This window comes from Dama dama, chromosome 27 (assembly GCF_033118175.1).
Source record: "Dama dama isolate Ldn47 chromosome 27, ASM3311817v1, whole genome shotgun sequence".
NCBI lineage: Eukaryota > Metazoa > Chordata > Mammalia > Artiodactyla > Cervidae > Dama > Dama dama.
Genome location: NC_083707.1, coordinates 41,310,873 through 41,338,142, shown reverse-complemented (window position 1 = coordinate 41,338,142; position 27,270 = coordinate 41,310,873). Strand labels below are relative to the sequence as shown.

General features: G+C 39.8%; 1 protein-coding gene across 4 annotated transcripts in view; it reads right to left on the bottom strand.

The window, feature by feature from the left end:
- Positions 1 to 27,270, bottom strand: part of PTPRM (protein tyrosine phosphatase receptor type M) — a 649,948-nt gene that overhangs the window by 228,990 nt on the left and 393,688 nt on the right. For all 4 annotated transcript variants that reach the window (XM_061131248.1, XM_061131250.1, XM_061131249.1 and 1 more), the window contains exons 12-13: positions 6,402 to 6,675; positions 5,390 to 5,426 (exon numbers count right to left, since the gene is read on the bottom strand). In XM_061131248.1, coding sequence (XP_060987231.1) covers positions 5,390 to 5,426; positions 6,402 to 6,675 — 311 coding nt within the window. The remainder of the gene's footprint in view (positions 1 to 5,389; positions 5,427 to 6,401; positions 6,676 to 27,270) is intronic.

Genomic DNA, 27,270 nt, shown 5'->3' with positions numbered 1-27,270 from the left:
TGCTCATGCACATCAGAGGCAGGGCTGAGGGGCTGAAATGGAGATGCTGTGGGTTGGTCGGGAAGCTTAAGATATTTACTGTCTACTCTTTACAAGAAAACTGGCTGTACTATGTCTTAAATACCAAAAGAATGCACTATAGAAGAGAATACTGTTAAATCCTGATGCTTTAAAGATGGCCTCTGGTGCTAAGCTTAGGGTCTCCTTTAGGTACAAAGGTGTCCACAGTACAGTAAACATCACACCTGATGTATCAATTACTGGTGGTGGGAACTTCTGGAATTTGATGAATCAGCAGTCACCAAACTAGGTTTTATATAATGCTAGGGTTCCTTGAGAAGTGAGTTTGGCTCAAATAAATTTAGAAACTGTAGGGCTGAACAAAGCGATAAACAGGTTTCTTTTTCTTAGGAACTTCTTGGGACCCTTAATACACTCAAGACATACATTATGAAGACTGTTTCAGATTGAGAAAAGGAAATATTCTCTCTGTAAAACACAGCAGCAGATGTGTATCATATTTACGTTTCTATTTCTAAATCCATAGCTAAATGATAGCAGATTAGCATATATGAGCAGCCTGGCTATATAATTTGTTTTCTCGCGTGTTGAATATGAGTAATTAAAAGGAATCTTAATTAGCTTTACATCTCGACAGACATTCTTTCCAGTTCTTCTTTTCAGGGTACTTTCATTCTGTAGCATTGTGGCCTAGAAAGGATGGCATTTCTTTGAACAAAACAGTGAACAGAAAAACAGTCTAGAGGAACTTCTCAAAGAGACTGGTGATTAAAAAAAAAAACATTCACATTTCTGAATATAGTTAGAAATTGTATCGGAACAATAGAAATCCTTCAAAGTTTCCTGAAGGTCTCCCAGCAAAGCACATAGCCATACAAATGTAAGTTAAAAACTACACTTAGAAACAGTGGAGCATTTGTGCACAGAAAATTCACCTTTATAAAATATGACATTAAAATAATGGTTTTGTTTTCTTTTTCTTTAGGGTTTATATCTGGCTACTATAATACTTTTGGAAAGAATTCAGCGTGTGTTTTCATGAAGTTTTTGTCTTGATTTCTAGCTATACTGCTGTTATTCAAATCACAGCAAGGACAGGAAGACAAATGACACCCTCCCCCAAACACCAAAAACAAATAAAATCCTCCAAATTTTTATTAACTCAAAATCTTCAAAATTTAAAAAGTGATACATTTATGTATCTATACTTAGAAGCATTATAGATTACACTCTGCCTGATACAATAGGCCTTCAAATATTTTTCATCCTCTTAAATTTGCTGAGGCTTGTTTTGAGTCCTTGAACATGCTCAATCTTAGAGCATGTTCCATGTGCACTTGAAAAGAATGTGTACTCTGGTTTTTTCAGATGTAACATCCTGAAAATATCAATTACTGTCCTATTGTATCATTTAGGATCTCTATTGCCTTATCAATTCTCTGTCTGGAAGATTTGTCCATTGATTTGAATGGGGTGTTAAAGTCTCCTACTATTGTTTTATTCCCATCAATTTCTCCCTTTATGTCTGCTGGTATATGTTTTATGTATTTAGGTGCTTCTATATTAGGTGCATATAAGTTGATAACTATAATATCCTCTTCCTGTATTGATACTTTAATCATTGCACATATCCTTCTTTATCTTTCTTTATAGACTTTGTTTTAAAGTCTATTTTGTCTGATATGAGCATTGTGACTCCCCCCCCACTCTCGTCATTTCTGTTTGCATGAAGTACCTTTTTCTGTCTCCTCACTTACAATCTATGTGTGTCCTCAAATATTTTTTAAAAATAAAAAGTATAACAAGCTTCCAAACGTATATATTGTCAAGGAGAAACATAGCTGGCATCATGTCATGGAAAACATTATTTTGTAGGAGATTAAGGCAAAGTATACAGTTTAAACTAATTATTGTATCAGTTGGAATGACTATACCTCATTTAAGACAAAAATTCTAACCAGCAAACAAAACAGATTTTTACTTTTAAGTGTATCCTCTCAGTTTAGAATTGATTATCAACAAAGTCTTCCAAAATTAGCAGAAAGGAGTTTCCACCCTACTAGTTACCATAAGGCAGCCATAAGGGATGTACACCAATTCCTAAGAGACAGTTGGATCAAGCGATCTTAAAAAGAATTCAACTATAAACATGTGAATGTAACTAAAAATCAAAAATAAAAACTAGGAAAATTTCTATGTACTCTACCATAAAGATTAAAAAGAATTCTATGAACTGGGAGAGTAACCCCCAAACATCAAGTATTAATATATTATCATCATACAATGTCTTTTTAATGTAAGAGAATATTCTGGAAAGAGTCTGCCTATAGCTATCAATCAAAATAAAGCTACATATACTTATGAGGAAATTAGATATATACATTAAAGGAAGATACATAAAAATACAGATGATTCTTCAACATATAAAGACATGTAATAACACACCTTAGGTATTTTCCTGTGTCCAGTTTTTACAAGGCTTTATATTTGAGATGACTAGTGCCAAAACGTACCCTTGAAACATGATTAAAATAATCACTACATTAAATTTCAAATTAGCATGAAATACATCTTTAAGAGACATATCTGTGTTTGAAATTACAAATTAGTTCCTTGTGGAAAAAAATCTACTTCCATACTTGCTCTATGAAGATACATGTCAACAGTTGTTTCATGAGAACATTGAAATCTTTGTAAATTCAAAATGCTGCTTAGGAAAGTGGTTTAGTGTCTGAAAACTCAATTAAGCCACTATACTGTCAGCAATATGTGACAGAAACAGTCAAGATGTCTGAACTCTTTTAAATTTCAAACATCTTTACGATATGGTGTCAGTAACATTATCAGACCTGTCTGTTTTCTCTGTTTTGACTGGCCAAGATGGAATGGCTTCCTTCATTGCAAAATCAATTTTAGTATCAATCAGAAAAAATTATCTGATTATAAAGGTGATGAAACATTAGACGGTGCAGTAAAGGAAGGTTGCTGAATCTGTAAATGTAGAAATTAGTGAAATAAAATAGTATCAAACATTGTAGTTTCACCCACAAGGAGTGTATTTCCCAAGGCTCCCTCCTGTGTGATGATTTTATGAACAGGAATAACAATAGAATGCAATGAATATTAAAATCTACTTCCCTCTTTCTCCCCAAAGTTCATTTGACAGAATAGAGTTTGTTGCTGTGTAAATGTTTGCAAATTGACTCAGAAAATCTGAGCGGGGAAATATTTAGTCAATCAGGTCATCTGATTGCTTAATCATCCTTTGGTGAATTGAAAAACAAATTACAATATTGATTAAATCTAGCTGATGATGGAAGAAAACCATCCAAATCACCATCTAATTCAATCTATTGTGAAAACAGCAAACGTCAGATTTCCATGTTTACTAGTGTGTTATTTATATAATTACCTAACTATGCAAATGAACAAGATAGCAGATATTTTGTTGTTTTGAGTCAACTGGGCACTGACTCAGTTTTAGTAAAAATGAGGACAGATACTCGTACACTGCAAAATCACGAGTGGCCAGAGGATCTGCCAGGTGAAAAGCCAGGAGATACAGGGAAATACTGGTGTAGGAGTCCAAACACTTGGGATCAAGTCTTGACCCACAGATTATTAGATGAGTGTTGTTGGCAGGTCAATTTGTCTCCCCAAATATGCATTTTTTTCATCTCAAAAAAATAGCAATTTGTATCTCTGTTTTCACAGTAATTTAGAAGAAATAAATGAGAACATGCATATGAAAGCAATTTTAACTTTCAGCTGTGACATGAAAGGCAAGGCATTATAAATTAGGCATTCTGGAACTGGGTTTTCAGAACTCAATAAAGCAATCTGAGCATGGGTCATGATCTGGAGGCCTAAGACGGTCAACACCTCACTCAAAGGCCTTATCATACTGTAATAATTAACAGCTAAAAGTGAATTACAATTTAGAAAACACATCAATGTCTGTAATTCCATTTTTTAAAAATTAATTTAGCCCTACAAATAAAGGCTCTTAATCAAGTACAATATGATATAAAGAATTGAGTATTTTAAAATCACTATAAGGAGATTCTTGGAAATAGAGCTATGAGCCCATGAGGACAAACAAAATATAAATGAGCTAAGTACATCCCACAAGGCCTGACACATAATATGAAACCAAGAATATCTGTCAAGTCAACGGGATAAAGAGGTCATGTATCTTCAGAAAATGAGAATTTTGAAAATGCCAATGGGCATCTGTAATCTATTTAAACTCTACTGTCTGAACGTCAAACAACAAAAACAACATGATATTTTCATCCAACAGAAGTCATCAAGGGAGTCCCTGTGATCTGGGGAAACCTGGAGCTTTCTGCCCTCCTTTCTAAATTCAGCCTCATGATACTTGCTCACTGTCCTTATGTCTTGTCTAATGATTTGAAAGAGTGTGTTTAACTATAGGTGTTAATGTATGCTGCCTTGTTTTCATGTAGCTTTGGGCATTTCTCAAGGCATTTACACACTTCCACTTGGGATGGTTAAAAGCGCACTGCAAGGTTGACAAGACGACGTCATAGCATGTATACACACACACCCCTGCAGTCTCTTCTTTAGGAGGTGTTGAGCTTATGCGGATTCACCCTAATCTACATCTCTTCCTTGATCACATTTTTTCAGGATGAAAACCAGGCCAGGGAAACAGAAGGTCCACAGTAACATCTCCTGGTCCCTGGGTTGAGAGAGACACACGTCCCCAGTGAAAAGAGCCCAAGCAGACCCTGTTTTACAGATTATAACTAGATAATTGCGCTAAAGGGCTTCCCTGGTGACTCAACATTAAAGAATCTGCCTGCCAATGCAGGACACTTTGGTTTGATCCTTTGGTTGGGAAGATATCCTGGAGAAGGGAATGGCAGCCCACTCCAGTATTCTTGCCTGGAGAATCCCACAGACAGAGAAGCCTGGCAGGCTACAGTCCATAGGGTTGCAAAAAGAGTTGGACACAACTTAGCAACTAAACAATAAATTGCTTTAAAACAGCAGGAGGTAATTTACTGTCCTGCATTTGAAGTTCACTGAACCCAGTATTACTAGGTAGGGTCCAGTGTGGTTTAAAACACGGATAGGAGATCATATAAAAAGTAACTCTTTTAATAGAATTTTGTAAAAGATAACCATTGAAAACTGCTTTGAAACACAGCAATATGACTTCTTATTTGAAAAAAAAATCTATGTGAAACACAGTTCACTGCCATACAATCCTAGTACATACATGGAAACACACACACGTCTAACACACTTCTTTCAGTGACGTGAACATTTCAAGAAGTTTTGAAATACCGTCTAAAATTGGAGAGGACAGAAACTAGAACAACCCACAGTTTCAACCTACCTTTTGTGGCCACTCGGACACAGTCTATTTTGGTTTCCTGTGTTAAATAAAGAGGGGAGAAAAATCACTATTCATGTTTTCTGTGAAACAAATAAAAACTCTGCAGTTCTCCTTAAGTACAGATAAGGGGAGGTCTCACTGTTCCAAGGGTGGCTTTAATCACACGTGATTACTCCCTGGACTGTGCTCTGATACATTTTCTGGCTCCAGGACTGGCGGTGGTGCTACTTGTGGGTACCCGGCAGCAGGTGGTGGGTAGGAGCTATGCACAGAATCGCCCCCGCCTGGGGGGGCCCCCAACTCCCTTCTCCAGATCCCTCACTGACTCCCTGTGCAAACACTCGTGGGGGAAACCTATCTCCCTGATCCCTGCTTCTCACTGGCCAAAGGCGGTCGTGGTGCTGAGACCCACGCTGTGAAGGAAAAAACTTTCTTGTCTCATGAGAGCTCTGGGTCAGTCTAAACAGGAAAGGGAAGAAAAATTCAAAAACAACTCGACAGTTTGTATTTTGTTTCCATCTTATCTTTCTAAAGCTGTTTTCTCTTAGGAAAGAAAAAAAAAAAAGATAACTAATTTAGTCCCAGCTATAGGAAGCATAAACTCTTGTGGCACCAAAGAAATGGGACAGAATATGCTGAAAAGACAGATGTTGTGAATCTCACAAAATTGTAAATGAGCTGAATGTACGTGCTAGAGCTGTGCTGTTTTCCTGTAAAATAGTAAGCTAAGCAGAATTACTAGCCAACTTTTGGTAACAAGTGAAAACTGAAAATAAAAACCATCCCGTTGACAATATATTCTTCTTACAGAAACCACATACGAATATATTTGCTTCTTCCCAGGAATTTCTCCAGGTGAAAATAATTTTTAAAAAGAGAGAATAAAATACATTTATTTCAAGTAAAAACACACAAAAGCATGACTTCCCTTCTTACGACTACAATATGATTTGACTGGGTTTGCATTAATAATCCTGAACAGCCTAAGTAAACAGCCATTTATAAAACTTACCCCGTTGGCTCTACTAGCTGCTTGGAAGTAAATTCTGTAGCTTTTATGGGGAAGGAGAGGGGTGTTCCAGTACCCGTTGTAAGTCTTATTATCACCAATAGTAAAGGGCTGAGCCGCTTGGAGGCTGTTGGCTGGGAATTCTGCTGCAAAGTAGTACTGGGAATTCAGTATGGAGGCGTTCTGGAAGTGGATGGGCACCGGGTAGCATTTTAAGATTTCTGTGGTCTTTTTCGTTCTTCGAGGACGTTCTTCCTCGACCACTATTTGGTAGACACTAGAAAAAAAGAGTATCCTCAGTGACTGTTTAGGAAAACAGAGCTGAATCTCATTGTGTTCAACTGTACAGACCCATAATACCGCAGATAAACAACAAGGACAGAGTTAGTAATAAGGGCTTCGTGCCTATCGGACATGGGCCCCACACTTGCTCCATGAAAGAGACAGAAAGTGCTTAGAGTTCTTCCACAGAACTCTCTAACCCCGAATGAGACAATTTCTGGAAGGAAAGAAAATTCACCATAGTTAAAACATTTTTTATATGGCAATTTTTCCTGTTGATGTGAGCAGAACACCAAGATAATGTTCCTCTTATATGGTATTGAAGATGAATTTGTACAAAATGGATTCGGTTTAACCAATCAATGAAACTATATTAGCTGTAAGTTCATTGAAAAAGGCAACATAACACTTTCTTCAGTGACATCTGTACGAACACCTGTGAATTTTAATCAGGTCACAAGATACAAGGTGTGATGATTCAGGCTAACCAAGGTGTAACTTCCATATATATATATATTTTTTTTAATCTATTTTTAATTGGAGGATAATTGCTTTACAATATTGTTTTGGTTTCTGCCATACATCAACATGAATCACCCATAGGGATACATATGTCCCCTCCTTCTTGAACCTGCCTCCCATCTCCCACCCAATTCTACCCAATGCTAGTGTACATGATTCCATGCTACTCTCTCAATTCGTCCCACCCTCTCACTCCTTCACTGTGTCCACAAGTCTGTTCTCTATGTCTGCATCTCCATTGCTGCCCTGCAGATAGGCTCATCAGTACCATCTTTCTATATTCGACATATATTAAACTAACTGAAAAAGACACATGCACGCCAATGTTCACTGCAGCACTATTTACAACAGTTAGGACATGGAAGCAACCTAGACGTCCATCAACAGATGAATGGATAAAGAAGTTGTGGTACATATACACAATGGAATATTATTCAGCCATAAAAAGGAACCCATATTTTCTTACATTCCTTTGCATTCACCATAATCAGTCAGTGGAAAGACAGGACGTTAGGAATGCAGGAAAAAGGCATTTGCATTTCAAAAGCCAACAACTTGGAGTCAAAAGCAGTTTCTAAGAGGAAATCATGAACAGGGCACTTGAATTACATACAAAAATAAGATGGGGCTGAGTATCCTCAGAAGATGCTGTGAGTTCAGATGTCCCCTGGGAGGACTGGGTCTCCTGGTTCCTACCCACCTTTCTCTCTGCACCCCTTTTCAATGTTTGTGAATTTTGAATTAGCCTTAGGAGACTGGGAGAGACCTTGAAGGGATGGATTTCTTTGCTGAGATGCATACATTTACTAGAATGATGAACTTCTGTGCAGTTTGGTTGGAAAAAAAAAATGATTTTAATACAGAGAAACCTTGGCAGCAGTTTTGAAAAACTGAATCCAGATTAGATCGCAAGTTCTTCTGACAAGGAGATGTATCTTTTTCTTACTCTATCAGAAAAGCACCGTGACTTCCCGAGCACAACTCTGTAATCCTGGGGTTGCTCAGCATGGACACTCGTTTAAGCTGGGGAAACAGAACAGGAGGGAGGTGCTTTCCACCCCCATCAGCTGGAGTCAGCGAGGGGAGGTCTCTCTCTATGCTCCTGTCCCTGTGAACTTGGGATCTGCACCTGGTGAATCTCCTGTTTCTGGAAGTATAACCACTTAGCACATTCTATTACGGCCATGCCAAGCAGCAGCCGTTCAGTTTGTGATTTTGTTCCAATAAAAACGGATGGTTGTAGAACATGAGACTGATTGCTCACGAGGCAGGGGGTCCAGAGGATTACAGTGTGATGACAAAGGGCTTTATGAGCAGGGAGGTTAACTCAGAAAAGAAAATAGGACTCTTTCTAACCTCAAGGCTTTCTACCATTCCTGAGGATGTTCCACCAAACCCTGTGGCATTCTCACCTGCAGGATGGATGCAACATGGAAGGAAGAAGTTAGGGAGGACCTTCCTATAGGGGTCAGGGACAAGAAACACAGACAGAGGTGAAAGGGGACTTTGACTTCACACCCCCTTCTCTCTGACCTCTTATATCTACAGTCAGATGTGGCAATTATAATACAACTGCAAGTTCTTGGACACTTCTCCACCAAGTATGGGATTGGCTAACCTTGATGATGGCATGCAACCAGCAGAACATAACAGAAGAACAATGTGCAACTCTCAAGGCTTCAGTCAGAGAAGTGCAAACATCAGCTGAGAAACTGTGACTCTTCTGCAGGGCCTGCTGTTGGGGTGGCGGACACTGGCATGGGCACCATTTAAGCTCTACTCCTAACGCTGCTAAAATTTGGCTTCGAAATTAATGTCTTTGGATCTTATTTTTTCCAATGAAATGAGACAATCAGATGGATCTCCAAGGTACATTTTATATTTTTTTTATTCAGCATACAAAGACTACTCTTGCAAGATGGACAAATCAAAAAAGAATTCATTACTTTGCAGAGAGATTCTCCATTAAATAACTTTTAACATTGGCTTTCTTCTATTAGAAATCTTTTCCAGTTTATTTGCTATATGACACAATGTTCCAAATTCCACTTTAAAAAGAACTTCTTGGAAGTCTAGTGTACTACAGTAGATAATGTAGAAATATGAAGATTTATGCAAGGAAAAAAATTACAGAAATTATTTCATATAGGAAATACTAGCCCAGGAGCCTTGCATATGTAGGTTTTATTTTCTGGTTTTACTGATGAGAAAACTGAGGTTCAGAGGTGAAGTGCCCATTCTCTTTGGGGCACATAGTTAAGTAATAGCTGACATGGTCTCCTGACCATCAGATGAGACAGTCATTTCTGTATCTTGTGAGACTTAGAATGAAGTGGGCCATGAAGTATATATTTTTGAAAACATAACAATCCAGAAGTAATTTCTACTTTATGTACCTTATATGTAATATATAGGGAGGAAATATACTGATAATTGCTAATAATACATTTTGCTTTACTAAAATCTAATACTAAGCCTATTCTGTATTCATTTCCTGAGTACACAAGACCTGAGAAAGGAGGAAATTACCAAGGAGAAGTTCTGTGATAAGATAATGCTGGTTAGATTGCAAGTCTATGCTATAGGATCCACAAATAAACAAGAACTGGAGAGAACTAGAAATTGCATCTGTTTCTTCTACCCCCTCTTCCATCACCTCCACTTCTCACTTTTCATCCATTTCCAACCCCCACCTTTGCTAGTTTTCCCCAATGCTACTCTTTTATTAATTCAATAAATATTTTTCGAGCCTCTAGTACGTGCCAGGCACTGCCCTGCCTTAACTTGAACAAAATATCTGACACTCCCTAAGGCTTCCCAGGTGGCTAAGCGGTAAATAATCCACCTGCCGATACAGGAGACACGGGTTTGATCCATGGGTTAGGAATATCCTCTGGAGAAGGGAATGGCAATCCACCCCAGTTTTCTTGCCTGGAGAATCCCATAGACAAAGGAGCCTGACGGGCTACATTCCGGGGAGTCTCAAAGAGTTGGACACGACTTAGTGACTAAACAACAACAACAAGAGAAAGACAGTTTCGTTCTGGAATTGAAATGCCATCTAAGTGAATATGAATGAAAAAAATTAATTTTTCCAATCAGCAAGTTTATGAGGATCATATGAAAATTCAAAGATTAAATGATTATTTAACGGGCCTTGATTTTAGCCAGTCGGCATGTTAGGTCATACACTCTACTCCAGATATATTACTTCTTAAATAGCCACCATCTACTCATCTTCAGATATATTAAAGGAAGAAGTAAGTAGACCAGAGCAATTTCAAACCCAGAACGTCTTTTCATCCTTGCTCCACAAGACAAATTAGATTTGCAAGCATCCAGACCTCAAATCTATTTGCTCTTTAATAATTTAAGCACTGAAAGGTCAGGCAGCTCTTTTCTATCCCCCTCTATCAAAGTCCAGGCGCTAATGAAAAATGGCCAAGTCCCTTCTGCTGCCCAGTGGCCACACGCTACTGCCCCCCGGTTGGAAATTAACACAGTATTGACAGCCAGGTCAACGGTACCTCGACAGAACTCGATGACTGATATGTTTTTCTTTTGTACAAATAACATCCTCCTCACTGATGATTTTCATAAGAACTTTCCAACCACTAGTGTTAGCTAAAAAGCAGCTTTGAAAATCTCACTGTTTGAATGCTTCTCCTAAAAGGATGATTGGAAAAAAAAAAGGGGGGAAATTCTCAAGGATGGTAAACCAAATATAAGTCTCTAGCTTAGTGAGATGAATTAAAATTCTATTATCTTTTTAATGCATTAATCATAGTCCCTTTGTTTACCAGTCACACCATTGCTAGCTTTCCTCCACCACTATTCTGGAATTTAAAGTAACACAAAACTTTTCGGCGACATTTGCAATGTGAAAGCACAATCCATCGTGAGGATTAATCTGCCAAAAATGTGACATCATTATATCCAAACTTTCTTACGGAATGAAATTTAAAGTTTAATTGATGCTAAGCTTTCCTACAACAAAACTCTAAGCCTCTTAGAAGGAGAATAAGAAATCTGCATTTATACAGAATAGCCCTTGAAGTATAACCTAGGAAAGAACATCTGAACATCTTTCATGGACTTCATTAAACATAAAAGTTCAAATGCGATGAAATGGTTTTGGTATTTTCTAACTTTGAAGAGGTTGAGAATAAGCCTGCTGCAGATGTGAAATTGGCTTTAAAATATGTGTCCTAATTCTTTTCAAGGTTAAACCTTTAGTTTTAAGTCCACTCTTCTTACCTACTTATTCTGTTCCTTATCAGCATAAAATAATTGAAGGGTTATCCAACTAGACGGACTTGTGTGGTGGCTCAGATGGCTCCTCCGCCTGCACTGGAGGAGACCTGGGTTCGATCCTGGGTTGGGAAGATCCCCTGGAGAAGGGAAAGGCTACCCACTCTAGTATTCTTGCCTGGAGAATGCCATGGACAGAGGAGCCTGGTGAGCTACAGTCCATGGGGTCACAAAGAGTCGGACATGACTGAGTGACTAACACTTTCACTATCCAACTAGATAGCAGAATGTTGGGTGAAGAGGAGAGATGAGGGGAGAAAAGTCCTGCTCTATTTCTTTTGTTGCTTCTGCTAATCCTTTTGTTGGTGTTTCTCATCATGTCAAAGGCTTAGAACAGTGTTCATTTCGTAACACTTAATAGTAACTTTAACTTGATTGCAGTTTTTGGTAAAGCCTTCCATTTTCTCTTTTAAAAAAAGGATAGAGGGGGAGGAGAAGCGAGAGAAGGGGTGATGTTTGGAAACAGTAACATAGAAATTTATAATACCATATGTAAAATAGATAGCCAATGGGAATTTGCTTTATGACTCAGGGAACTCAAACAGGGACTCTGTGACAGGCAGAAGGGTGGGATGGGGAGGGAGATGGGAGATAGGTCCAGGAGGGAGGGGACATGGGTGTACCTATGGCTGATTCTTACTGATGTATGACAGAAAACCACAAAATTCTAATATCAATACCTTCTTGAAGATTAACTCTTTGGGGAGTGAGATAAAATGAAAATATAAATTATATGCAAAACAGGGAAGAGAAATGTGTAATTCAGGTTTATTTACGCAGTAACACAGACTGCATTTCCTTCCTGTTCTTTTTCCAGTCATTTCCGTTCCCCGAACCTGTCAGCATTTACTGAAATGACACCCCGAAGGTCAGAATGACCTGGTTCAACTGGACAACATTTTAAAAATATTGCAAACAGATCACCAGCCCAGGTTGAATGCATGAGACCAGTGCTCCGGGCTGGTGCACGGGGAAGACCCAGAGGGGTCGTGTGGAGAGGGAGGTGGGAGGGGGGATCGGGATGGGGAATACATGTAAATCCATGGCTGATTCATGTCAATGTTTGGCAAAAACCACTACAATATTGTAAAGTAATTAGCCTCCAACTAATAAAAATAAGTGGAAAAAAATATTGCCACCAGTTGAAAATCAGGGGGAAGAAAAGGTCAGTTCAGTAAGGTCAATGTGTTTATCATCATGCCTAGGATCCATGTAACACGGGAGCTGAGAGCAGCTAAACGAGCATGTCCTGCTCACTGACTCACAAATGAGGTCACCAGTTTTCCGTGGACAGTAGACTCTGGGTAACATACTGGGCAGCATAAACTGATCCATGGGGTCGAGTATTCTGTGTTGACCACTTTCATTTCTCTTTGTCCTGCTCTGTTCTAGATAAGACCGGCCATCTACTGCTGCGGCACACGTGCAGGGTACCACAAAGAAAACTGATGTCCGTGCAGCTGTCACTCATCCTGAGGAGCTTGTCTGGCATCCCTAAGTTACTTCTGTACTGAATGTGTGTGCATGTGTGTGTGTGTGTGCACGTGTGCCTGAGCATGGGGTCCCACATCATACTGCTCTGCTAGTTAGTGATAAATCTGATATCATGAAATATTAATTATAGCTGAAAGGTTGGGCGAGAAATATGAACTCAATTACTGCTCCATATTGTGAACAAAGGGCAGGGAGGAAAAAAATCCTACAGCTATGGAGGTTTGGGGTAATAAAAGGACAACTGGTACATTAGACTTGGGCTGAAAAGCTGTGTAAAAGACCATGTGTTATTAATCTTCACAACAGGCACCGAATTGCAAGTAAATTAGTCCAAGATGGAACATCTTTAAAGAGTGACTTCTCCCCCTTTTGACAAGTGAAGATGCTTTCCTTTGCACATTTCATTTCACTTATGTTTATCATAATGTAATCATCACAACTGCGTAACAAACACGTGACTGTAAAAATTATAACCCAAAGTCCCCTACTATTTTTAAAGCTGTTTTTCTTAACTCGCTCTAGGGTTTTAAACAAAACTAGAAAAATTGAATACTATCAAAGCCATACTAAATATCTTCATTGTTGTAGGTTTATGTTATATTTAATTCAGAATCTTTCAGTCTCTAAAAGTATTCACAGCAATAGTGCAGGCCAGGTGAGATGTGCATGCATGTGTTCTCAGTTCTGTCCAACTCTTTGCAACCCCATGGACTGCAGCCCGCCGGGCTCCTCTGCCCATGGGACTCTCCAGGCAAGAATACTGCAGTGCGGTGCCATGTTCTCCTCCAGGAATCAAACTCACATCTCCTGCATTGGCAGGTGGATTCTTAAATGCCATCGTCTAGAAGGGGCAAGAGCACAGTGAACTGAGCCCCACACCAGTGGAGTCAGTCCAGCTCTATCACCAAATCATCCCCTGACCACTAGGGTCCTTTCAGCTCTGATATTTCATAGCTCCTGGTACTAGGTCAGGCAAGCTGTGACGTCGATGAGTGAGAAGAAAACTATTTTATCCATATTTCCTTCCTTTCTGCGATATTTATCACATGCAAGCCCTGTGAGAGGCACAAGGGAGGAAGAAAAAGACCAGACTGTCCCCATCTTGAGAAGCACAGCCTTGGGGTGTTAGAAACAGGTTCCTCAAACTGAGAACTGGGACGAGATGCTGATAAGGATTTGTACCAAGTGGAGGAGGAGGCAGGGAGCAGTCTCTGTCTACATCAAAGTCTCCTGTGGCATCAGCGGCTCCGGGAACTCTGGTCTGGACCTGGTGCCCAAACACTCCTGCTGCTGGTGGCACCCAAAGACTGTCCTGTGTTGCCTACGGCCACCAACTTTTCCCCCAAATTAAAGCCAAAGTAACAGCAACAAACAAAAGAGCGAATGTCTTTGTGGTCCCTGCGCAAACCTTGTTTCACTACAACCACCTGGGTGCACAAAGCTCCACCCAAGTCCCAGCAGGTCTTTCTGTCAGACTCATTTGCAGCTTTGCCTGCAGAGCTCCGAAGACCTTGGGGGACCCTTCATCAATAGGGTTGAAGACTGAGGGTAACGGGCTGGGCTGTGGCTCCGATGCCTGTGGGGGTCCCAGCAGGCCTGTCCTAAGAGTCCCTGGGTTTCCCCAAGAGGAACCCTGGGAGAGGCTGGGTTTTCCTCAGTCTCCATGGTGCCCACATCCTACTAGAAGGACACTGTAAGGCCAGACGAGCAGGGCTGGGTGTTGACTCCCATCCCCTGTGATGCCCAAGCGGAGGAACAAGAAGCAGGTCCCTCTGCTCCTCGGGGTCTCTGCTCCCCTGCCCCAACTCTCCCCAGGCCCCCACCCTGGCAAACCTGGGACCACCTTTCCCACCTTCTACAATCGTGCCACAGGTAACAAGAGCCATCATTTCTCAATTCTACTATTTCATTTGATATCCATTGTAATTACAAAGATCATGTCAAAATATTACAGATATGTTGGTTGCTTGGGGGGTGATGGTGGCAGAATCTGGCAGTGGGGTCCCCTTGCTGCCTCCCCAGGCCACAGGTGGCCCCCTGCGTGGGCCTGTGCGCCTGCCCTGCAGGCCCTGGAGCACCAGGCTGGGGCTCTGATCTCATACCTGGAATCCTTCAGAGGGGATTCCGTTCAAGAAAAGGAAAATCTGAGACAGGGGAAGGACAGAGAGGTAATATATTTTCATGCACAAAAGCAAGTTTGAAATGGACTTGGAGGGAAAGTTAAATTAAGTTCCATTGTATAAAAGCTCAACTACACCTACTCTATTATTTTTATCTTCCCCTGCCATTTTTCAGGTTGCTTTTCAAGGGTTCTGGAAGAACAAACTTAGTTTCCAAAATGAATTTTCAAAGAGATGACTGACACTGTCATCCTAAAAGCAACTTTAATAAAAATGATCTTTGTTTCCTGGCAGTAAAGGGATCCAGAGTATTATTTTTTAATACAATAAAAGTCACCCAAAATCAGGTGGTAGAAGGGTGGTGGTGGTGGTGGTAATAAGAGACGTAGCACAGTTTTTGTGAACACACTCTGTAGCAATTCAGGTGTAAGAAGTCATAAAGAACCGAGCCTGTATAGTAATATAAAACGGAAGTTTTATTGTTAAGTGACATTTTGGTTTTTGTGACTATGTGTACCAATGAAAAAAGGAAAAATTTTATGGTGGAAGTCGGGTACTTAGAGCTCTTTTCCTTAACCAATTTTAGCAATGGATAGAACCTTTATAAAAGGTTCCAGAACTGTGACAAAAGAACCTTTAACCCTAAAGGTTAAAGGTGCTCTTTGCAGGTTACAATTCTTCAATAAAAGAGAGGGAACAATTTAAAAAACCATTAATAAGCATTTCAGAAGAATTGGCGTTTTCTTTCTTTATTCTTTGGGGACTATTAAGATGATAAAATGAAAAAAGAACATACAGATCAACAAAAAAGACAGCTGAATTTGATCAAAACTATCCAGAACACTAAAGCAACTCTGTTCAACCCAAGGCCTTTAAGTATCAAGACATATTTCGCTAGTAAACACTGAACAGATTTTGATGGAGATAGACTTGCCCCAAAGTTTTACAAAGTCTTAGTTTAAAGATCGTAACAAAGAAATAATGAAAACAACAACAACCCCAAACCCCTGTTTCTAACTTCTAAGAATTAAGATTCTTAGAAATGATAAGCCCCCCAAGATTGCAAGGATCATAACCTAAAGACAAAGGTGTAATGTTTTCTTAACCCTGGAAGAGACAATAAAGAAAATATTTTCAGAAAAGTTCTTATTGGCAAAGGGAGATGCAACCACCTTGGTTCTAAAGAGATCCTGCTGGGATGATGTTTGTGGTGCGGACAGCCCCTGGGAGGTGCCTTACAGGCCACGTAGTGTAGTACAGGGAGAGAATGGCTGTCAAAACTGCTCCCGCCGCAACCCCAGATTTCAGTTTCTTATCTGTGCATGGAGTGGGGGCATCTGAGCAGGAAGTCTGCTCTGACGATTAGAATCATTTCATAAAGGACCAAACATGGGTCTGACACATTATAGCTGCTCCATCTAAGTCACAATAATGCTTCATTTTTTATTATCATAATTATTATTCCCGTCAGATCATCACTGAGGCTCAGGAGTATTTTACGGGGACTTAGAAGCTTTCCTGCGACACAGGCAGAAGACAAGGGGCTACTCTGTTTTCTATAAGACACGACCGTCTTCACAGACCAGAATAGCATCAACAGTTATAAGAAGAGCTTTCCTACAATGAGCAGAGGATGTCTGTGTTAGATGCTGTCCTGAGAGCTCTGCTTCCCGTCATTCACCTCCCAGCTGCCCTCGGAGGTGGACATTCTCACTCACATCTACTTCAGGGGGAGAATGAGAGAAAAGTTGTGCCACTTGCCCAAGATCATGGGACATATAAACACCAGGATCTAAACCCAGGGTCACCAAACTCCATGCCAGAGTTGACTGCACATTTGATGATTCTGAACATTTCTACACCTTCCTTCCCAGGAAAGGGCCCATGTTTGTAACTACTCCAACCAACAATTCTTTCTCATCACTGTGGGGTTTTGATGGAACCACAGGTCTTCTAAAACTTTGATAATTTTACAGAATGATCACACATATTTCTTTCAATGACCATCAGCTTACTGTCAAAGTATAGGTTTCCTTTAAAACACAGATCCTACTTAAGTGATAATCGTGTATACTGGTATAAAAGTTAAAGGCAGTAATGATGAGAAATTTTAGGCATACTACCAAAAGCAAGAAAAAAAGGGAATAAAAACCGAACACCAATCCAGTCAATATTTCTGCAGAATTTGCTAAGCAAATTCTGATATTACAGTTTTACACTTTCTCAGCACTTCAGCTTACAAAGAACTTCCACCTGTATTAATCTTTATGACAATGTCATGAGATAGATGGGTGTTGGACTCCAATTTTAGAACTAAAGAAAGACGCAGAGTTCACAGGATGCCCAAGATCACACACAAGTAAACAATGCAGCCCAGATGCAAACCAAAGACTTCTGGTCCATGTGAGTGTTCTTTAAAAAAAATAATAGCTAGTAATAAATTAATTTTTAAAGTTTTCATTACATTTTTAGTTGACTTTGATGAGAATTATCTGTTTTCAGAGAATTCTTTGTAATAATTCTCTATAGTTCCCAGCTTTTTGGAATATAGATTTCCACTGTAGAACATTAAAATTCAACATCTGTACACATTCTAGAGTGATCACCAGGACAAGTCCAGTTATCATCCATCACCACACAGCCGACCCTCTTCATCCATTTCGCCTACCTCCTAACCCTCTTTCTCACCTATGGGGGGATGGAAAGAAAAGGAGAAAGGGAGGGGTGTCAGTGACCCCACAAGGTGAGAAGAGAAGTCTCAAAGGTTTCAGAATAGGCATGTGAGATTCTAGTGACCTTCCAATAAAACGTGTATTTTAAACAATGACTTCTTTGAAGTAGTTCTTCTGAATATAATCTTATTAATAACAATATGATTGATCCAAGGGTAAAAGCAGGGTATCTTTTTTTTATGCTTCTGTACTCTACGGAAGAGTGTAGTACTTAACTTTTATTTAGTGATAAGAATATAAATTTAAAATCCTCTTCTTCCTTATATGTTCAATGAGTTAAAAGGAGGTTTGAGACCTTCAGCTTCTCATCTATAAAGGCGTCAGTGATAATGACTTCTGCTCACAAGGAAAAGATGAGGTTCAATTCAATAAACATCTATTGCACACTTAATTAGGTTTGAGGTACTGAAGGATATTCAGAAACTAAATTATGAAAATCATTTTGTGACCCTTTTGCATTTCCTATTACATTTACATACATTTTACATGATGATTAGCCCAGGAAAAGGCTCACTTCCAACATTAAATTCATAAATCTAATTAATACTCTTGAGTGCCGGTCAAACTTCATTTACTGCGTATGCAGTTTTAATTGTATTTTCTGGGATGGCCACTGTCTACACCTCTTTACTTTCTCTGATCCTAGGCCGTTCTATGGGCTGCTCCTCTTCAGTGAAACTACAGTGGTCTTCCAGTCCTGACTGGTCACTTCCTGCAACTCCTCTGAGTTTCAGCTTAAACAGCACATCCTGATTTCCTTGTTGGGTTTCCTCCTCTGTCACATGGCCTCAGTAACTCATTATACAGCTTGCTCACCATCCTAGCACCGTGACTTGAACATAAAGATGCTTCATAGATGTTTGGTAAACAAATGAATGAATAATTGGCAATGTTGGTGCTCAAATTTCTTAACAACACTTGGCACTGTTACAAAGGGCAAGATTTTCACCAGACTAATAACCTCAGAGAACTCTTAACCGCTTCTCACTGAGCAGGACATATACCGACACTGGACAGGAAATGCTATAAGGAAACGCAGAGAAATGAAAAATTAAGACACAGAGAACAACTCCAGTGGGATATGATGATATGGAAAAAATGAACAATGCTCCCTAATCATTCTATATCTAACAGATTGAAGAATGAAGTGTTGCTTAAAGGAAGAAGCTGAAAACCATGTACAGGTAACCATCACAGGCATAATGTAATAACAGACTTAAGAAAATAGTTTCTGGCGAAATAGAAGGCACGTCAGCATGTTCCTGTGCTTTGCTGTTCTCATCATAAACAATTACACTGTGCATATTTAGAAGTGCTGGTTGAGCAAACGTTTTCTGCTGAGGACAATGACAAAACCTGTTCTTATTATATGGCTATGCCCCCTACCCCCACCCACAGGATCACAAGGTGCTGACACCTGAGGACAGCCGTCAGGTCCTCTTCAGTGGACCCTGGGCTCCCAAAGCCCAAAGCTCCCAGCGGCTCCCTGGACTGGCTTTTGCTGTCTGCCTGGAGAGTGACTTTATCAGTCTCTTCGAACCTGTAATCTTTTCTCAGGCAATTATGGGATTATGTGTGTGTGTGCGTGCTTAGTTGCTTCAGTCATGTCTGACTCTTTGCAATCCTATGGACTGTAGTCCTTCAGGCTCCTCTGTCCACAGGATTTCCCAGGCAAGAATACTGGACTGGGGTGTCCGGGATTCTTCCCCACTCAGGGATCGAACCCAGATCTCCCTCTCTCTCTGTGTCCCAGTTTTTCATTTCTCTGCGTTTCCTTATAGCGTTTCCTGTCCATGTCGGTATATGTCCTGCTCAGTGAGATGCGGTAAGAGCTCTCTGAGGTTATTAGTCTGGTGAAAATCTTGCCTTTTGTAACAGTGCCAAGTGTTGTAAGAAATTTGAGCACCAACATTGGCCAATTATTCATTTATCTGTTTACCAAATATCCATGAAGCATCTTTATGTTCAAGTCACAGTGCTAGGATGGTGAGACAGTAGTTGGATTCTTTACCGTCTGAGCCACCAAAGAAGCCCAACAATACTGGAGCGGGTAGCCTATCCCTTCTCCAGGGGACCTTTCCAACCCAGGAATCAAACCAGCATCTCCTGCATTGCAGGCAGATTCTTTACCAACTGAGCTATCTCGGAAGCCCTTATGTGATTGTAACACTTAAAAAAATGAAAGTGAGGCATCTGTAGTGAGATCAGTCAGTCTTTGTCAAAATGTCCAAGATCCTGTCTCTCAAAGGTTCTCAGTCTTAGCTGGGAACATGTCTGGAAACCCATCCCTTCAACTCCGTGGAATCAATAATTGTGATTAGGAAGATCAGCAGTGCTGAGAGCTCGTGGAAGATCAGTGCTGAGATTCGTCATTCAGGTGCTAAGTTGTTCAAGTCAAGGCTTTTGCAACCTCTGGGTCTCTGGGGTTACAACTGACACGGGTTTTATTTATTTATTTATTTTTCAAGCAGATCCTACATGAATTTTATTTTATTTTTTTAATTATTATTATTATTTTTTTTCCAGTGGGTTTTGTCATACATTGATATGAATCAGCCATGGATTTACATGTATTCCCAATCCCGATCCCCGCTCCCACCTCCCTCTCCACCCGATTCCTCTGGGTCTTCCCAGTGCACCAGGCCCGAGCACTTGTCTCATGCATCCCACCTGGGCTGGTGATCTGTTTCACCATAGATAGTATACATGCTGTTCTTTTGAAATATCCCACCCTCACATTCTCCCACAAAGTTCAAAAGTCTGTTCTGTACATCTGTGTCTCTTTTTCTGTTTTGCATATAGGGTTATCGTTACCATCTTTCTAAATTCCATATATATGTGTTAGTATGCTGTAATGTTCTTTATCTTTCTGGCTTACTTCACTCTGTATAATGGGCTCCAGCTTCATCCATCTCATTAGGACTGGTTCAAATGAATTCTTTTTAATGGCTGAGTAATATTCCATGGTGTATATGTACCACAGCTTCCTTATCCATTCATCTGCTGATGGGCATCTAGGTTGCTTCCATGTCCTGGCTATTATAAACAGTGCTGTGATGAACATTGGGGTGCACATGTCTCTTTCAGATCTGGTTTCCTCAGTGTGTATGCCCAGAAGTGGGATTGCTGGGTCATATGGCAGTTCTATTTCCAGTTTTTTAAGAAATCTCCACACTGTTTTCCATAGCGGCTGTACTAGTTTGCATTCCCACCAACAGTGTAAGAGGGTTCCCTTTTCTCCACACCCTCTCCAGCATTTATTGCTTGTAGACTTTTGGATAGCAGCCATCCTGACTGGCGTGTAATGGTACCTCATTGTGGTTTTGATTTGCATTTCTCTGATAATGAGTGATGTTGAGCATCTTTTCATGTGTTTGTTAGCCATCTGTATGTCTTCTTTGGAGAAATGTCTGTTTAGTTCTTTGGCCCATTTTTTGATTGGGTCATTTATTTTTCTGGAATTGAGCTGCAGGAGTTGCTTGTATATTTTTGAGATTAATCCTTTGTCTGTTTCTTCATTTGCTATTATTTTCTCCCAATCTGGGGGCTGTCTTTTCACTTTACTTATAGTTTCCTTTGTAGTGCAAAAGCTTTTAAGTTTCATTAGGTCCCATTTGTTTAGTTTTGCTTTTATTTCCAATATTCTGGGAGGTGGGTCATAGAGGATCTTGCTGTGATTTATGTCGGAGAGTGTTTTGCCTATGTTCTCCTCTAGGAGTTTTATAGTTTCTGGTCTCACATTTAGATCTTTAATCCATTTTGAGTTTATTTTTGTGTATGGTGTTAGAAAGTGTTCTAGTTTCATTCTTTTACAAGTGGTTGACCAGTTTTCCCAGCACCACTTGTTAAAGAGGTTGTCTTTTTTCCATTGTATATCCTTGCCTCCTTTGTCAAAGATAAGGTGTCCATAGGTTCTTGGATTTATCTCTGGGCTTTCTATTCTGTTCCATTGATCTAGATTTCTGTCTTTGTGCCAGTACCATACTGTCTTGATGACTGTGGCTTTAGCAAAAGTGTAAGCTGTGTAAAAGCAGTGCTAAGGGGAAGGTTCATAGCATTACAGGCTTACATCAAGAAACAAGAAAAAAACCAAATAAATAACCTAACTCTACAACTAAAGCAATTAGAGAAGGAAGAAATGAAGAACCCCAGAGTTAGCAGAAGGAAAGAAATCTTAAAAATTAGGGCAGAAATAAATGCAAAAGAAACTAAAGAGACCATAGCAAAAATCAACAAAGCTAAAAGCTGGTTTTTTGAAAAAATAAACAAAATTGACAAACCATTAGCAAGACTCATTAAGAAACAAAGAGAGAAAAACCAAATTAACAAAATTAGAAATGAAAATGGAGAGATCACAAGAGACAACACTGAAATACAAAGGATCATAAGAGACTACTACCAGCAGCTCTAAGCCAATAAAATGGACAACTTGGATGAAATGGACAAATTCTTAGAAAAGTATAACTTTCCAAAACTGAACCAGGAAGAAATAGAAGATCTTAACAGACCCATCACAAGCAAGGAAATCGAAACTGTCATCAAAAATCTTCCAGCAAACAAAAGCCCAGGACCAGATGGCTTCACAGCTGAATTCTACCAAAAATTTAGAGAAGAGCTAACACCTATCTTACTCAAACTCTTCCAGAAAATTGCAGAAGAAGGTAAGCTTCCAAACTCATTCTATGAGGCCACCATCACCCTAATTCCAAAACCAGACAAAGATGCCACAAAAAAAGAAAACTACAGGCCAATATCACTGATGAACATAGATGCAAAAATCCTTAACAAAATTCTAGCAAACAGAATCCAACAACATATTAAAAAAATCATACACCATGACCAAGTGGGCTTTATCCCAGGAATGCAAGGATTCTTTAATATCCGCAAATCAATCAATGTAATACACCACATTAACAAATTGAAAGATAAAAACCATATGATTATCTCAATAGATGCAGAGAAAGCCTTTGACAAAATTCAACACTCATTTATGATTAAAACTCTCCAAAAAGCAGGAATAGAAGGAACATACCTCAACATAATAAAAGCTATATATGACAAACCCACAGCAAGCATCACCCTCAATGGTGAAAAATTGAAGGCATTTCCCCTGAAATCAGGAACAAGACAAGGGTGCCCACTCTCACCACTACTATTCAACATAGTGTTGGAAGTATTGGCCACAGCAATCAGAGCAGAAAAAGAAGTAAAAGGAATCCAGATAGGAAAAGAAGAAGTAAAACTCTCACTGTTTGCAGATGACATGATCCTCTACATAGAAAACCCTAAAGACTCTACCAGAAAATTACTAGAGCTAGTCAATGAATATAGTAAAGTTGCAGGATATAAAATTAACACACAGAAATCCCTTGCATTCCTATATACTAACAATGAAAAAACAGAAAGAGAAATTAAGGAAACAATACCATTCACCATTGCAACAAAAAGAATAAAATACTTAGGAGTATATCTACCTAAAGAAACAAAGGACCTATACATAGAAAACTATAAAACACTGATGAAAGAAATCAAAGAGGACACAAACAGATGGAGAAACATACCGTGTTCATGGATTGGAAGAATTAATATTGTCAAAATGGCTATTCTACCCAAAGCAGTCTATAGATTCAATGCAATCCCTATCAAGCTACCAACGGTATTTTTCACAGAACTAGACCAAAGAATTTCACAATTTGTATGGAAATACAAAAAACCTCGAATAGCCAAAGTAATCTTGAGAAAGAAGAATGGAACTGGAGGAATCAACCTGCCTGACTTCAGACTCTACTGAGACGGGTTTTAAATGATTTGTCTGTAAGATTTACTTGTGGTCCAGATAGATGAGGGGAAAGAAACAGCAAGTAACTTTCTCTATCATCAGTGGACAGTGACTTCAACTTGCACATCTGCCTCCCTCCCCCGATGGGGGGCTTCTGGGGTCCTGGTCAGCGTGGGAAGGGGGTGCAAAGTGCTACTGACTTCACTTCCAGGGAGGTGGTCATGTATAACGTATGACCTCCACCATAAACAACGCTCAAGGACCTTCATGTAATCTGTAGCTCTAACCTCAAACATTTATCTTTGCAGAGACAAGCATGGGTTCCTCTGGGCATAGGAATGAAAAAAAAAAAAGAGAAATAGTGTGATCAAAACCTTGAGTCTTCCCTGCCCCCAGTCAAGAGTTAGCCACATGCATTCACTCAGCATCCTAGAGCATTCATTCCTTCTGTGCTCTGGCTTTCAGTAAGCAAGACACTGCGCCTCATCCATTCCCAGGCATTGAAACACATCCCAACATGTATAACATTCAATAATTGTCCCCAAAGTGCCAAGCACAGGCTCAGGGCAAAGGCATCAGGGTGATACAGCAAAGGGAATGTAAAGAGAAGCAAAAACAGAATGATCCAGAAGGTTCTTCTGAGTAAGAGGGACTAATCATGCCGCCAGTTTGGTGCTTACAGAAATTGAGGTCTAAAAAATATTTGGAAACGCTAAGTAATTTCCAGTAAATTATCAGAGTCATGGCTGAGCTAGTTTTTATTCACTTCAATAATACTTTAAACTATTAATATCACCAATCAGCCTGATTAGGCGATACATTCTCTCTCTTTTTTTTCTTCTGAAAAACTAAATGTTTTTGGCTCCCCGAAGTCCTGTTCCTAATGAGAGTTAGTGTTTGGCATTTACAAGAGCCCTGCTCTAAGGGTCAGCAGTATCTTGACTGGGTGGATGAAAGGAACCCAGGCAGGGCTGGGGGTCCCAGGTACACCTCCTCTGTCACATCTGCCCTTCATCCTGCCCAGCTAACCTGCCCTCCAGGCTCCGGCTGATCATTCCTACACGTTTTCCTTATGTAAATCCCTGGATGGCTGCTCACAATCCAGCAGTTGCATCTTCACCCCCTGGTGTGGAGCATGAGGTCACCTGATCTAGCCCCATCTCCCTTCCTCTCCTCCCATCCGGCCACCCCAACCCTCTGTAAGTATAACACACTTCCCATCCCCAGATCAGGCCAGCCCAGTGAATCACAAAGACCTTTCTTTTAAGAGAGTGAAGGGACAAGCAGATTCTTTGAGGGTACACAGAACATCAGATTCCATTGAGCCAAGCAAGTTAATTGTCTCGTTGACTCTTTGTCGGTTTGGCATATAGTGAACTTGACTTTTAGATAAGTCATTCTATGGGCTTCTCAGGTGTCTCAGCAGTAAAGAGTCTGTCTGCCAATGCAGGAGACGTGGGTTCAATCCCTGGGTCAGGAAGATCCCTGGAGAAGGAAATGGCAACCCACTCCAGTATTCTTGCCTGGAGAATACCATGGACAGAAGAGTCTGGCAGGCTACAGTCCACAGGATCACAAAGAGTCGGACAGGACTCAGAGACCGAACAATAAGAAGAGAATGAGTTGGACATGATTGAGCAACTGAACAACAAAACAGAAGACAGGATTCCTTCTGTTTTACGGTTACGTTTATTCAGTAGAGCTGATAAAGACTGTAATTAGCTAATGACTCAGGGTTCAAGAGGGAAACCCCTAACCTTTTTAAAGAGTTGTTGTACATTTGGGGGACAGTTCATTACCTATTTATAGCATCAATTCCTCAAAACTCAAAAAGGCAGAAATAAATAGGTAGCCAGAGGCAATCAAACTGTCAAATGCAGTAGAGAGATCAGAATTCATAGGAATTCTTCTTAGAATTTATTGATAGAGACAGTTACGGAATTCTTATTTTTCATGTCAAATCAGATTTTTGTGATAACAGTTTCAAAGAGAATAAGACAAACAAAGGAAAACTTAGAGGTCTAAGGCTGGTCTTCTGAAAAGAAACAACTCGAACCACTTACTGCTACAATCTGAAGAGTAGCAGCACAAGAAAAAGCACTTACACAGCATTAAGTGTGTGCGAAGCTCCTTTTGAAGTTTTGATAAATATTACCTCATTTAATCTCTACAAGAAGCCTAGAATGTTGAAATGCTCAAAGGCTTCTTGCGTGAAGGGGAAGAGAAAAAGGCGTCCAAGAAGGTGGTGACAGCAGAGAGATAAGGTCTTTCCCAGGACTTAGAAATGGGAGACAACCACACAGACTGCTGCTGCTTTAAAAAAAATTAAGAAAGATCTGGTCCACACTTCCTAACATCAAACTTCTAAACCATTGTCAATCACATGCCAACAACTGCAATTCCTAAGACAGGCAACTTCTTAGAACCAAGTGTGTGATTATCTCACACCTTCTGTTAGTAATAATGGCCTCTTTCTTTCCTTTTACTGACAAGGTTAGTTGCACCGTCCCATCCGAGTAGGCAGGTGTCACACACTCACTGGGGCTCTCACATTGAGTCCCTTTAACAAAAACTGCCGTGATATACCCAGCGGAAGACGTGAGTGCAGTCCCACAAGGAGAATAAAGCTCATTTCCCATATAGCACCAAGATCAAATGGAACACATTTGAGAAATGGAACACATTTTCTTTAAATAAATCCAATTGCTCTACTGCCTCTTTATTCTCGATGGAATAAAAATTTGTTCTTCACCTTCTTTTAAGACTAAGAGTGGATTTTTCAGAGGAGAAGAGCTCTATAATGAGAAAAATAGCATCCTTTAATGCATTTAAAATTTCCTACCTAATTTATTACAAAAGAATATTTGATGAGTGTATGCTTGCTCAGTCACGTCTGACTCTTTGCGATACTGTGGACCATTGCCCGCCAGGCTCCTTTGTCCATGGGATTGGGAGTTGGTTGCCATGCCCTCCTCCATGGGGTCTTCCTCATCTAGGGATGGAACCCATGTCTCTAATGTCTCCTGCACTGGCAGGCTTTTTTTTTTTACCCACTAGTGCCATCTGGGAAGCCCTTGATGAGTAATAAGAGTAAAAAATAAACATCAGAAGTTAACAACAAGCCTTAAACATCAGTACATGTTTCCTACTTTACTATGTAAGGCAAAACAGCATGAGGAAAAAGGACAGGAGCAAATGAAAACAGCACACATTTGCAGTCTACCATGATGACAAATACAAGGCAAAACCAGTCTAACAAAAATCTGGACATGTTATACAAAAGTAAACAAATTTTTGACTTCTATATGAAACTGCAGCTATTATATGATGCAAGTTTTTCATTTTTAAATCAGAAGTCGTCTGGATGAATAAAGCATTTAGGCTTGCCTGTGACTAGCAAGAACTATTTCCTATCTCATTTGAAATCTTAATTAACTAGAACACACACTGAAAAAGGAAGGCACAATATGCCTTCGATTCCTTATGCCCTCTGCTCTTCTTTATTCTTAATGCAATGAAGTTCCTACTTGCTTTAAGATTTTGGCCCCAGTTCTCAACAACAGAAACTATTCACAAATTGCTTTTTAAACCTATCTGTTGAGGAAGCATTCAACCGAGAGGACAACCACATA